Genomic DNA, 13370 nt, shown 5'->3' with positions numbered 1-13370 from the left:
GTGTCATGCCTTAAATGTCCCTAATGGTAAGGGCAGTTTCTCCCCCCTGGCTGCGTCTGTTTGCGGTGTGGCAACGCCTGCTACCTCCGCCGGAGTGGCCAGCTTACGCTAGGGCCTAGTGTCTGAGCTCTGGAAGTCTGCTGCCAAACGTCTAGGACTGACAGTGTTTGGGTGCTTTGCCCTGGGGTGAAACAGGTGAGTGGGTCGCCAATTGCCCACTCATTCGCCTTTCCCAATTCTGCTGCTGCTGCTGGTGGTGGTGCCAGCGTCTCTTCGATGCCAGTTCGCTTCCTGGCTAGTGTCATGCCTCAAATGTCCCTAATGGTAAGGGCAGTTTCTCCCCCCTGGCTGCCTCTGTCTGCGGTGTGGCAACGCCTGCTACCTCCGCCGGAGTGGCCAGCTTACGCTAGGGCCTTGTGTCTGAGCTCTGGAAGTCCGCTGCCAAACGTCTAGGACTGACAGTGTTTGGGTGCTTTGCCCTGGGGTGAAACAGGTGAGTGGGTCGCCAATTGCCCACTCATTCGCCTTTCCCAATTCTGCTGCTGCTGCTGGTGGTGATGCCAGCGTCTCTTCGATGCCAGTTCGCTTCCTGGCTAGTGTCATGCCTCAAATGTCCCTAATGGTAAGGGCAGTTTCTCCCCCCTGGCTGCGTCTGTTTGCGGTGTGGCAACGCCTGCTACCTCCGCCGGAGTGGCCAGCTTACGCTAGGGCCTTGTGTCTGAGCTCTGGAAGTCCGCTGCCAAACGTCTAGGACTGACAGTGTTTGGATGCTTTGCTCTGGGGTGAAACAGGTGAGTGGGTCGCCAATTGCCCACTCATTCGCCTTTCCCATTTCCTTTTCCATTTCCATTTCATTATTTTCCTTCTGATACACAACCAACCAAACATAACACACACAATAACACAAATAACACAGTGACATAACACACATAACACACATAACACATACACGTACAATGCAAAAATCACAAGGACCTTTCCTCTTGTTATTTGTCCTGGCCTTCATTTCTACACTCACTAGCATTAACGCTATAACTCACACTTCATACTATAACATTTTTCCATCCACATACCTGCCAACAGACCCAACTTTTTCAGGGACAGTCCTGCTTTTTTCCAGTCCTGTCCCATCTAATTTAGCTAAACTAGGTATGCAAATACACGTTGGTAGTTATAGCTCGGTAGGTACCACTAGTATAAACATTAAATAAATATAATAAAGTACTAAATAATAAATCTAACTTTAAAATACATTTAAATAAACCCCTAATTTTTTTTTAAAACCCATTAAAATTAAATTATTATTTAGACATAATACATCTTTAACCAAAGCAGTGCACTGCTACTAATCTTAAACATAACCGTACATTAACCCTAAGCTATTTTTTAGTTCTTGTCCAACATTTTTCCATCCGCATACCTGCCAACACACCCAAGATTTTGGTGGACAGTCCTGCTTTTTTCCAGTCCTGTCCAGTAAAAGTTGGGTTGTTGCAAAGTATGCCATTGTAAATAGGTAGCAAATGTTAGGCATGTATTACAAGTGGTCCAAAATCAATTTAAAAATGTAAAATAATCCCTATTCTTTTATTAAACATCTATGGATGTGTGATTGTGTATGATAAACGGAGGCCAAGTTCCTTGGAGCATTTGTCTCTAGGTCATTTTGTGTACAGTACACCTCAGTACGTGTGTGCAACTCTATTGGTCGTTTCGGCAGGGGGCTGGCCTGCCATCAACGAATGAAGTGCGTTCTGCAATTCACTAGTTGATGCCAGACCAGCCCCCTGCCGAAACGACCAATAGAGTTGCACACACGTTCCTTCACGGCAGCTGCTGCTGCTCCGATGTGTTGTTAACCCCGTATTAACCCCTGCAAGGCAACCGGGAAGGAAACGAAGATTAAACGAGCACGAAGAATGTCCGCGAATATTCGCCCGAAGAGAAGACAGGAACGGGCGAATATTCGCGGAATACGAAGGTTTTTTCCCCCCCGAAGACGAGCACGAAGACGAACACGAAGAGCCCCCTGGTGCCCAAGTCTAGTAATAAGTAAGCATGGTCACATGAGGGCCACATATGAATCCACCCTGACTATTGTCTAGACACAGAAAAGGTGACACCAGTGTTCTAGTGCCTAGCAGGGTCAACTACCACCCGAAAAACCTGCGACCCTAGACCTAAGTTCCTGAATATACTATCCCTTTCAGATGATGTGATCAATTTTGTTACCTTTTGCATTATTGTGTTACAAGATATAAGAGTTTATATAAAATGGGAATTCTGCAAATTCTCTATATTTGATAAATATGCCATTTACTGGCTCTAAATTTGAAAACATTTTTTTTCTCATAAAGAACTGAATTACAAAAACATACGGTGCGATGAAGATGCCTTGAACGTTCTCACATTTGAAGATCTGCTCTGTTTTTCATATCAAGTTGCGAAAGGAATGGAATTTCTTGAATCCAAACTGGTAAGTTTCATAACAACGTAAAAAAATATGAACTTTTGTGAACTAGTAAATAATTCTGAGAACAGCCCATCCTGTAAAAATTAGTCATCATGCTTTTTATAGTCAGCTAAAAATAGTTGACATCGCTTGTTGTATTGCAATTAAGGGTTTGTTACTAAAACAAATGAACTTTACAGGAACTTTTCTTTGGAATGGTAAGTCTATTGTCATCTCACAACATTACTTTGTCCCTTAGTGATATGCCTTAATTATCATTTCATACATAAAATTAAATATTTACTAGGGAGGGAGACATTTATTTCTATTGAAGGCTAGATAAACACATTGGTCTTCTTCCCTTCGAGATCGCTTGGCACCTCTTAAAATGTCAAACTCGGTTGCCCTGCGGCGTGTTAGAAATATCGGTAACGGCTTAAAATGGGGATTTATTGTGAGGTTGGACGGATGGTACGTGTGGCACGATTCATTACAGGTGCCGTGAGATAGAACTCCATAAAATCTCTTGTTGGGAATCTAGCCTTCTGATTCAAAAGCAATGCTTCAGAGAATTCCTGTAAGACATAACAAGTTCTCTACAATATTAGTTCTCTGGTTTTTGCCAGATGACCATTTTACCAAGACAACTGGACCCAAGACATCTTTATTTCTTTGTACCAAACTAAGAATAAGTAAAAGCACAAAGAGCTTTCTAGGACCCACCTTTACTGGCACAAAGTGTTGTGCTTCGTCTACTGTAGTGGAGCAGTGGGACAATTTTTTAATGGTGCCACTAGAGACAATATTGGGAAAGGTTGGGCAAAGATATTGTAACCATGTCTTTAATACTATTATAAATGACCTTCTCTTCATCCAGTGCATACACAGAGACCTTGCTGCCAGAAATATTCTTGTGACTCATGGAAAAGTAGCCAAAATATGTGATTTTGGACTCGCTCGTGATGTTGTGAATGACCCCAATTATGTGGTCAAAGGCAATGTAAGTATAGTTTATGCTTTTTCTATTCTAACAATGACTGGACATGTGATTACAATAAAGAGTTCAAACAGCATATATATTTCTATGGGTTTTCCTGGCTTTTTTAGGCACGGTTACCTGTAAAATGGATGGCGCCAGAGAGTATCTTTGAAGGAATTTATACTATTAAAAGTGATGTGTGGTCCTATGGAATATTACTTTGGGAGATCTTTTCCCTCGGTAAGCATACCTTATAAATACAATCATAATGTGTAAATGATGTATTAACAGCTATTCATGTCATCTGTTGTTTTTTTGGTCAGGAGTCAATCCGTACCCCGGGATGCCAGTGAATGCCAACTTTTATAAACTCCTGCAGAGTGGATTTAAAATGGACCAGCCGTACTACGCCTCAGATGAAATGTGAGTGTAATATGACATAGATTGTGTTTTCATATTTGCTCAATAAAGTCGAAATACATCAATTAATCTATATCGGGTATAATGTATTATTTTGATGGATATACTTTGAACAAGCCAACGTAATGCTGCAGACCCATACTGAGAAATATCAGGCTCTATTATGGGACACTAAAGGGTAAACTTTGAAGAAAAACAAGACATAGGATGTGATGTGCGCTATAGTATTGTTCAACCAGGAACCCTTTTTAATTGATTTAGCCAATAACGTTCCCCAGTATGTGATTTTATTTTATGAACTACCTCTCTTTTACCTAGTAAATAATAAATAGCGTGTGTAAGGGAATTAAATAATAAATGTTCTTTCTAAATGGGTTAATGAATTATGTGGCACCTAATTAGAATCTATATGAGCTATAAAGATTATTTTTAAATAAACAGATCTAAATAAAGAAAAAATAAAATCTAAATAAAGAAGGCAACCTTATCCTATGCCTAAGAGCCCTGTGCAGTACTATACCTGCCGAGTGTTATTTAATGTGTACAACATGCGCCAGCATATTATTTGAGACAGATACGTAAAGGATCCTTTGCTACTGACGGGCTGGCATAAACGAGTTGGGGCAAATAGCACTAAATGAACCTTGATAATGCTTACTGTCAGATGCAGTCCTTTTGCTGCTAAACGGGGTTTCTTCTTATAGTCGTTATTTTAAGATCTGTTTTCCCCACAGATATTTCCTGATGAAATCATGCTGGGCTTTTGATTTAACTCAAAGACCATCTTTCCCACAGCTCGTTTCCTTTTTGGGATATCAGATTTCAAATACGGAAGCTTTGGTATGTAGAAATGTAAAGACTTTTTAAGAAAATGTGGCAGCTACAACAGGGTCATCATTACATTGGCATTGTAAAACCACAAATAGCTATTTAAGCAGAGATGTCCGTGAGCCGTAAAGTGTGGGATTTCATAAAAATGAACAACAAAAGTGTAATTAGAGAAACGTTATCCCATTTTCCAATGTTTAATTCTAATTGTTTTACAGCTCCTAATGTAAAATGCAAAATTAAAAAAGTTATATATTCCTTTCAAGAGAAAGAAACCTCATAGTTAACTGATAGACCACTCAGATGTCCAGTAGATATTATTGATCATCCCTATAAAATATGTTTCTTTTCGTCTTTTAAAAGAAAAAGGTGGTTATGTGGCTATATATATATATATATATATATATATATATATATATATATATATATACACACACTACCGTTTAAAAGTTTGGGGTCACTTAGCTGTTTTCATGGAATACAAGGAAATGTCTAGTTGTTCAAAACGGTTTTCTAACGATCAATTAGCCTTTAAAACATAAACATGGATTAGTGAATACAGCGTGCCGTTGGAACACAGGAGTGATGGGAGTGATAAAGGACCTCTATACTCATGATATCCTTTATAATTACGTGAAGACTAGAATAGCTGTACATAGGGGCACTAGAAGGCCTAGCTGTGTATATGTCAGGTATACTACACAAAATGTAATATGGTATTTGGTTACTTTCATGAAACAGAATGATCTATTATGCATGATTTTAAGGCAGCCACAATTACCTTCTGTATATCATGTGTGTTAATTTAATTTATTTTCTAATTTTCCATAAACAGATTAATCAGAATCTAGAGAACTGCAAAGAAATGTCCGAGCAGAGCAAAAACTCAGTCGAAACTCAATCCACTCTTTCTGAGAAAAATGCCACTCTTCATTAGAGAGCGAGAAGTACGGGGGGTCAAACCCCAGTTTTTGCATCACATGACATGAATGAAATGTACTTTTCTCCAGTGATGTACAATGTTGGCTATAATTTGGGGTGAAACATAATTGTTTGCAAACAGTTAAGGTCCCCCTCCTTTCCTTATGGAAAAAGTCTTTTTAAACTTCAGCATAAAAATGCTGTATACGGTAATGTTGGTCAGCGCTCGCAACAACCTGGCTCCATCTTATTTTGGTCTAATAAATTTCCTTTATCTGAATAATATTCAGCTTACTGCAGGGGAAGCGGTCACTTTGCACATCCAGGCAACACTGATTGTTTCCAGTGTGTATGTGTACGTGTGTGTGTGTACATGTGTGTGTGTACGTGTATGTATGTGTATGTGTGTGTAAATCCTGGCCCATTATAAGAAGTACAAATGTATAACTTCTAATAGTCTTAATAAATGAATTGTGAAGTACTATAGACCATGCACTCTAAACAACATATAAAAGTATTTGAAGAACAAAGCAATCTGCAACCTGACAGCTGCCATTGTTGTCAGTCATGTGATGTTTTACGTGGCTTTCCCTGCACAATCACCACATTGAGCTGATTCTTTACCACAAAGCCACGAAGCCCATTCCTCCATAACCTGTCATTAGTCAGAATGGCCCCGTGATTTGCAGTGAGCCATTGTCAGTATGATAACATCATCATTTTCAGGTCAGTCTGTGTGTATAGTAGACTGGGCTATGATAAACCAGCTAGAACACTTACAAATGGCTAATATACAGCCGACTGAAAACATTATGCAAAAATGAGAAGTTTTTTCTTAAAAAAGAAAACAGCACATTATTTTTGAAAACATATTTTTAATCTGATACTTGTAAAAAAAAAAAAAAAGCGGGTGTTACCCTTCGTCGCCATTTAGTGGGCCATGTATAGCTGTCATGAAATATGGGTAGACACCTAATAGCCATGCCTTTTTGCCTGCCCAGCACTCATGGAGTTAATCAAACTTAATTCATTTGTAGATAAGAATAAGATATAGCAGAAAAATACATAAGTATTCATCTTGTGCATCACGAATCACAAATGTACCGAATTTTGGCAAACTCACTGACTTGTAAGAAGCTACAAAAACAACGCCTGACCCCCCCCACGGAGCAAAACTAACCAAAAAACTTTGGTTCAACATTAAAGTCTGATGTATTACTTTTCAAATGTTTTGAATGTTCTTTGTCTTTTAGAACCTTTCTTGTGTTTGATATTTTGTGTTGAGTTTTCTACAACTTGCATGTTATCGGCCAAGGTAGAAAAAGTACATTTAAAAGGAGAGACATGAGCGGTCACTAATATGTTAGAATACATGGATTTCCAAATTGCAAAGAGGATCGACCTATGATGGGCGTGGGGGATTGACTTTACCCTTGTAAAGACAAATAGGCTCATGAAGGGGTGAGGGTATAATACGGGGGGGGGCTTGAAGAGACTTCTTGGTCGCAATAGAACAGGTCTCCAAGATGTAGAACAAAGACTTTGTAGAGGCATTGTGATAGATGCTATATACACCCTCCAGCTGTCAGAGAGAATTCCCCACACCAGTGCGGGGAACTCTCCTCTCTGACAGCCGGGGAAGGTCTGCACGATGGACGCAGAAAACCCCCGCTGCTAACCACACCTCCTTGTCGGCTGCAGCGGAAGTTGCCTACGCGAATCGTGTAGATGTCTACCCGCTGCCCCAACTACACACTAGGGATTCAGAAGCACCGGATCTTAGTCTCATAGTCAGACCTCTATTTGAGGTCTGATTATAAAACGACCCCGATTATAAGACGAGGGGTATTTTTGAGGGCATTTGCTCTGAAAAAAAACTTGTCTTATAATCGAGCAAATACAGAATTTTACTATATACCGTTGTTTCTATTTAATGGCTCTTATAGATTTACAATGATTAGCAAACTGTGTTATGCAATTATTCATGTTATTCTATACTATTTTTGCAGTGCTTGATCATTTTTGTGCATATATGTCTGCAATTTATGTGATAAAAAGGGTAGTATTTTTGTACTTATTCCTTTATTTATCAGTAAATAAACATTAGAATGTTAAGAACTGATGTATGTTGTATATGATTTATATCCAGTCTTAATTTCTTCATTTTACTGAATGCGGCTTTAAATGTAATTTAAATGGACTTTACCCAGCTCTCCCTTCGAGGATATGAATAGACCCCAATGTGTTGCATGGCAAAGTATGGACATTTGATACAAACCACATATAATTATATATATATATATATATATATATATACATAGCCATGCACGCAACCCACAAACTTTAATACTAAAACAAAGGAAGCATGGTTACTATCAATCCTCCAAATAACCCATATGACAAGTAAAATGGCCATGGAATATCGGGTACTTTGGTCCCGTAAGATTAAAGTGGAGCTGAGGATGCAAATCCACCTGGTCCTTTTCACAGCCCATAACATGCTCAACTGTCACTATTTCTAGCTTCCCCTCAGCTGTAGAAAGTCCGTTGGTTTTCAGCAGGTTGGGGACAGGTTGATTATCTGGGTTTTGTTGGTTGCAGTTATGGAACCTCAGTGTTTTTCCTGCAAATTCATGCGTGCGAAAATACGAAATACGACATCCGTGAGCAAGTGAGGAAAGTAACCTTCTTAATGCTGAGTGGAGGCCTAAAATTGTGCGACTTATCTGTGGTAAATTATATATTACAAAAAGTATTCCGGGGATAAAAGCATAATTCATCCCGCAGAAGAATGGACCAGAGAGTGGAGAGAGAAATGCCAGCAGCTTAGTTACCGTTACCTCTGAAACCCATATGACTCTACATGGTTCATGCTGGGGCTAAATTAACACATGATTGTATTTTGCATTGTTTAATAACGGCATTATTTAAATTCTGATGGGGCTTTTTATGGTAGTTTCATTTTTTTACTCTTTTTGTCCAGATTACAAGCCCTGATTACTATAATGCGGTTATGTAATATAATGTCTGAAGCCTTTTTTTATGTGTTTTACATGCAGCTCCACATCCAGCCACTAAGGCATCTAGAATTACCTGGCTTGAGACACGCTGTGTCTTTTCTGGGCTCTTTTTAGGGATTTTCTGTTTTCTTTGTGAATGTGTATCGTCCAAAACCGGATTGTGCCTCTTAGGAATTGTTGCTGTCATTAGCCAAATGTTTCTTTATTACTGAACCTCCAGGTTGGGTATTTGCCCGATGTGCCAGATGACCAGACTGTGAATTTGGAGAGGTGAAGCTCACCGATGGGGCTGATATCTGATAAATTCCATTGGTAATTATGTGACAGTAATGGCTGACAGCGTATACAGTGACTGTGGGTGATAAGATATAAACGGCCACACTGAGCGAGTTTCAAATAATTCCGCAAAGTAACTTACAATACAATGAAATATGGGATGTGTTGGAAAGTGAAATACACAGGTTAATGTGTTCAATCACATCTAAAGAAGAGACCTCCGAGGTCCTGGAAGCTCATGTCTCTCTGTAGCTTTATCTAGTTAGGCTTAATAAAAACACATCTTCAACCAAAGATTAAATTTTCCCTTTTCAGCTATTAATAGAAATCACTCCTTTTGGGGTTTTTATAATTTTTTTAATCTATAAGTAACTCTATAAGTAAAGCGATGCTGTATCCAGCATTATAAATAACAGAGGAGATGTCATTTCCCTCATCAGTCCGGTCTGTCTTTAGCTCCTCTCCCAGTCGCCTTCAGCCTTCAGATCCGCGAAGGTCTCAGCGAAGTATGCTGGGTCGTTGTAGATGCGCAGCATTTCTCCACTCATTGTTATGGCGACAGCCAGGCATTTACTCCAAAAAGCCTCCTTCACACTGCCTGCAATGAAGACCCCGAAGGGGTATGATGTCCTCGCACCCGTGTAAGAATAGGACACGTACAGGCAGGCCATGAGAGCTGCCTTTAACTCCTGCTTGCTGACCAGACAGCAGGAGACGGCCTCTCTACACACCAAGTAAAGAAAGGTGACGGTAGCTGGTGTTAGGAATGGCTCTGCCTGCCATCCTTGGAGGTAGAGGGCTCTGTCCACATTAACAATCCAGCGCACAGGGTCCATGGGACTGAGAGATGGTATCATAGGACACCTGCCGCAGATAAACCTCCCAAACCAATGCAGCAGCTCGATGGTATCAGCCTGCTCCAGGTCCCGTTGTGATGGTAAATTGTTGGGATCGGGCGCGGTGTTCTGGCCGCTGCTGGTCGGTTCGTTGTCTTCTGGCTGCTGGTTCAAAAACCGAGCCAGAAACCTCTTCGAGGGCGGGTCTGATGTGCTGACCGAGGAGCGCCTCTTGAGCGGTTTCCCTGTCTTTTTCTCCTGAGAAGCCATGTAGTATTTGGCAAAAACAACAAGAAGTTTCAACTGCTAACAGCTGAGAGTTATGCCTGAGATGCACCGGTGAGCTTGTTTTTGAGAGTCACAGAACACTGGAGAGTGTAAGCCATTGTTCTACCTCATTACCATGACATCATCATCATTCTATCAGTCTTTATGATCTATGGTGATAGGACATCATGAACACCAGGGACTTCAACTCCTATAGCTATATTCAATAAATAAAGTAAATTTACCTGAATCCAATGTAATATAAACACAAGTCTAGGATCGACCCTTAGTGCTTCTTCTGCAGACACCATAAAGCTGCTTAACTTAACACATTTCTAACTAAATGCAGCATTAGAAACACCATTCCTAACCCTGCTAGATGACTAAACCAATCTTTAATCAAATACAATTTTGCCTTGTTTATATTGTTTTCTGGGAACACATAACTGTTTTTTTAATCAATAAAAGCCACCCGTATACTTAGATGGCCTCAAAACCGGCCCCAGGTATTATTTTGTTTTGTTTTTTCTTATCATTTTACAAAATATTCATCATTCCCAAACAATCTGGTTTTGAATTTGGAAAAAGAGTAGATGTGTGCATTTTCTGTTCTCCGTTATAACCATCCCTACAACATTTGTGAGGAAAAAAACCATTAACAATTTTGCGTGAACAGTATTAAAATGTTAATCCTATCACATAATAAAAGGTAATTTGATGTGTATTCTACTCGCATTATATGAAACGAGGTAATCATCCTTTTAAAAATGAACATGATGGTGTAGATCCCAATTCTGGTCACTAGATGTCGCTCTTGTCCTATTTATATGAGCCATATGTTCTCCGCAACATCCAGTGTTGCCCTGCGGTGAAAAGTGGCTTCAAACCTTGTTTAAGGGGTCCTCAAAACTGTATATTTTGGGAGGAAATGTACAATCTAATTAGTGCTGCTTATTTTATCGTAATTCAAATATTCCACTATAGGGTTTATTCTAGGGCTGCAACAACTAATCAATAAAATCAAAAATATTTTTCCTTGTGATATCTGTATTACCACAATAATTATATTACATACCCGCAAACAGTCCTCAATATAAGTGTCAGTCCCTAAATATTAAAATTATAAAGGCACATTATAAGCAGCATGAATTTACGTCAAAACGGCGGAGCATCTGGTGACGTCTTTTCCCCATTTTTAGGACGAATGGTCGTATTTTTAATAAAGCCTTGTGCACCATGTGACATCATGTTCAGAATAAGCTGTGCATCTAGATTTATCACCATAGCAGAATCTTAGCAAATATATCTTTGGGGCAGTGATTAGTTAAACAATGAAATATTTTATATAGAATATATTGCTTTAAGGGACAGTTATTTGTCCCTGAGAGCCCCAGTAAAGAAGAATGCAGATTAAACTACTTTATGTACTTTTTGAGCATTGCATCTCCCTGATGGCGAGTGGACATTAGACTTGTGGATTCGTATTCGTATGATTTGCAAATGTAATGACATTTTCGTAGGAATCTCCAAAAACCATGCCTGACCCCCCAAATAACGGACGAAAATTAAGCAAAAAGCTACAAATCAGAATGCAGACTCTTACACTCCCACTACGCAGGCACAGTGATCAGAAATGAAGAGCAAAGGAGCCTTGCTTACTGAAACATAAAAATAGCTAAATATTAAAAATGTACAAAATAGTTAAAGAATAAATTAAAATGTAAAAAAATGTAAAAGTAATAAAGAATGTGAAAACATTTTAAAAAATAAAAATAATACTTTTTTAATGAAGCAGAATATAAAGTATTGAAATTAATATTTATTCAGTGCTTGTGGTCCAAGAAGAAATCTGATCTTTACAGCGGTAAGCAAGGAATATGAAAACAGTTGAGCTTGATGGATGCAAGTACATACATTTATTAATAGAAAATGTAAAAATAAATGCCCAAACACCTCATGCCCTTCCTCATACAAATCTACATAAAAAAAAAATTCTGGACCCAAAGTACAAAAGTAATAATAAAAAAAGTGTATGGGGCATTTTACACCCTTGTAAAATAGCAATACTTACTGCCGTATAACTGGCAAAACAAGCCAAAAAACCCATAAAAACATTAGTTATTTCTAAATGCAGGACAAATATTTGAATATTTTTAAATAATTGTTTTTTTAAGTAATTGTTTTTTCCAATTCTTCACCATATTTTTATGAAATACATTATATGATGTGATCCAAATAATGGTATCTTTTTTTTTTTTTTTTTTTTTTTTATTAAAGGGTTTATTACATATAAAATTTGACCATTACAAACATATAACAAGACAAAATCTTCCATTTCTATGACTCAAGAGTAAAATTTTACAGAATAAAATATCTAACTTACATACAGATGACAGTAAATTGAAGTTATCATAATCTAATGTTATAACCAGAGCTGCGGGAGGGAGGAAGAGAGAGTATCTTTAATTTACTAATAATGAAAATAATAATAATAATAATTTGCCAAGGTAAAGAAAAAAAAAAAAAAAGGAAAAGAGAAAAAGGGAGGAGTCTCAGTTATGTTAAATCAGTCTCCAAGATCATATTTTGCCAAGGAAGCCAGATTACCTCATAGTTATGGATGTTACTATATATCCTATAAAATTGTTTTTCCATTTTATATTGATAATTTACCTGGGTAATTACTTGAGACCATGACGGTATTTGTTCCGTTTTCCAATTTCTTGCAATACAAATTTTAATCGCGGCCAGAATATTAATGGCCAGATATCTATTTGATTTATTTTGCAAGGATATATCAATATGAAATAAAAAAGTTTGAGGGTACAGTATTAAATCGAACCCAAATAAGTTCCTAAATAATTCAACAACTTTAAGTTTCATATTGGAAAGTTTATCACATTCCCACCAGATATGTAGCATGGTTCCTAGTTCTAATTTACATCTCCAACATTTGTTAGAGGCGGAACCATACATTTTATGTATAGATGTCGGAACGTAATACCATCTGTGAAGGAGTTTAAAAAATTGTTCGTGCAAATTTATGCAGTGTATCGCCTTTCTTGTATTAATCCAGGCTGCGGCCCAGATATCAGGTGGATAAGAAATTCCCAAATCCGTTTCCCATTTTAAAATAGTATTAGGTTTATCTAGAATAGATTCTTGTTCAAGCAATTTAGTTATTCGCATAGTTGTATTTCTTTTATGATGTCTGTTCAAAAACCTATCTAGATTAGTCAAAGGTCTGACCGGATTATGTTTAATAAAATTTCTAATCCTTAAATATGGGAAAAATTCTTTACTTAAGAAAGAATATTTAATTTGTAGTTCTTTAAAGGGAGCTAGGTCCGTAGAAGACCAGATGTCCTCTA

General features: G+C 38.1%; 2 protein-coding genes across 2 annotated transcripts in view; one reads left to right on the top strand and one right to left on the bottom strand.

The window, feature by feature from the left end:
* The window catches only part of LOC149288983 (receptor-type tyrosine-protein kinase FLT3-like), a 49733-nt gene extending 44117 nt beyond the window's left edge, over positions 1-5616 (top strand). Inside the window, exons 16-21 of the mRNA XM_089491216.1 lie at positions 2358-2476; positions 3330-3452; positions 3560-3671; positions 3755-3854; positions 4586-4703; positions 5515-5616. Of these exons, the coding sequence (XP_089347342.1) occupies positions 2358-2476; positions 3330-3452; positions 3560-3671; positions 3755-3854; positions 4586-4703; positions 5515-5616 (674 nt within the window). The remainder of the gene's footprint in view (positions 1-2357; positions 2477-3329; positions 3453-3559; positions 3672-3754; positions 3855-4585; positions 4704-5514) is intronic.
* Positions 5617-9348: 3732 nt separating this feature from the next.
* LOC149288982 (cyclin-dependent kinase 5 activator 1-like) lies at positions 9349-10002 on the bottom strand. The gene has a single exon (XM_089491215.1). The coding sequence runs from the start codon at positions 10000-10002 to the stop codon at positions 9349-9351; it is 654 nt and encodes a 217-aa protein (XP_089347341.1).
* Positions 10003-13370: the final 3368 nt, after the last annotated feature.

The sequence above is a fragment of the Sceloporus occidentalis genome, unplaced genomic scaffold (genome assembly GCF_023333645.1).
Source record: "Sceloporus occidentalis isolate IW3139 unplaced genomic scaffold, rSceOcc1.0.p SCAF_49, whole genome shotgun sequence".
In the NCBI taxonomy this organism is placed as follows: domain Eukaryota; kingdom Metazoa; phylum Chordata; class Lepidosauria; order Squamata; family Phrynosomatidae; genus Sceloporus; species Sceloporus occidentalis.
Note: the sequence above shows the minus strand (reverse complement) of the source record. Positions and strands in the feature narration are given on the sequence as shown.

What these genes read in the sequence shown, in the direction of transcription:
- LOC149288982 (XM_089491215.1), bottom strand. Translation starts at nt 10,002, where the DNA reads ATGGCTTCTCAGGAGAAAAAGACAGGGAAACCGCTCAAGAGGCGCTCC.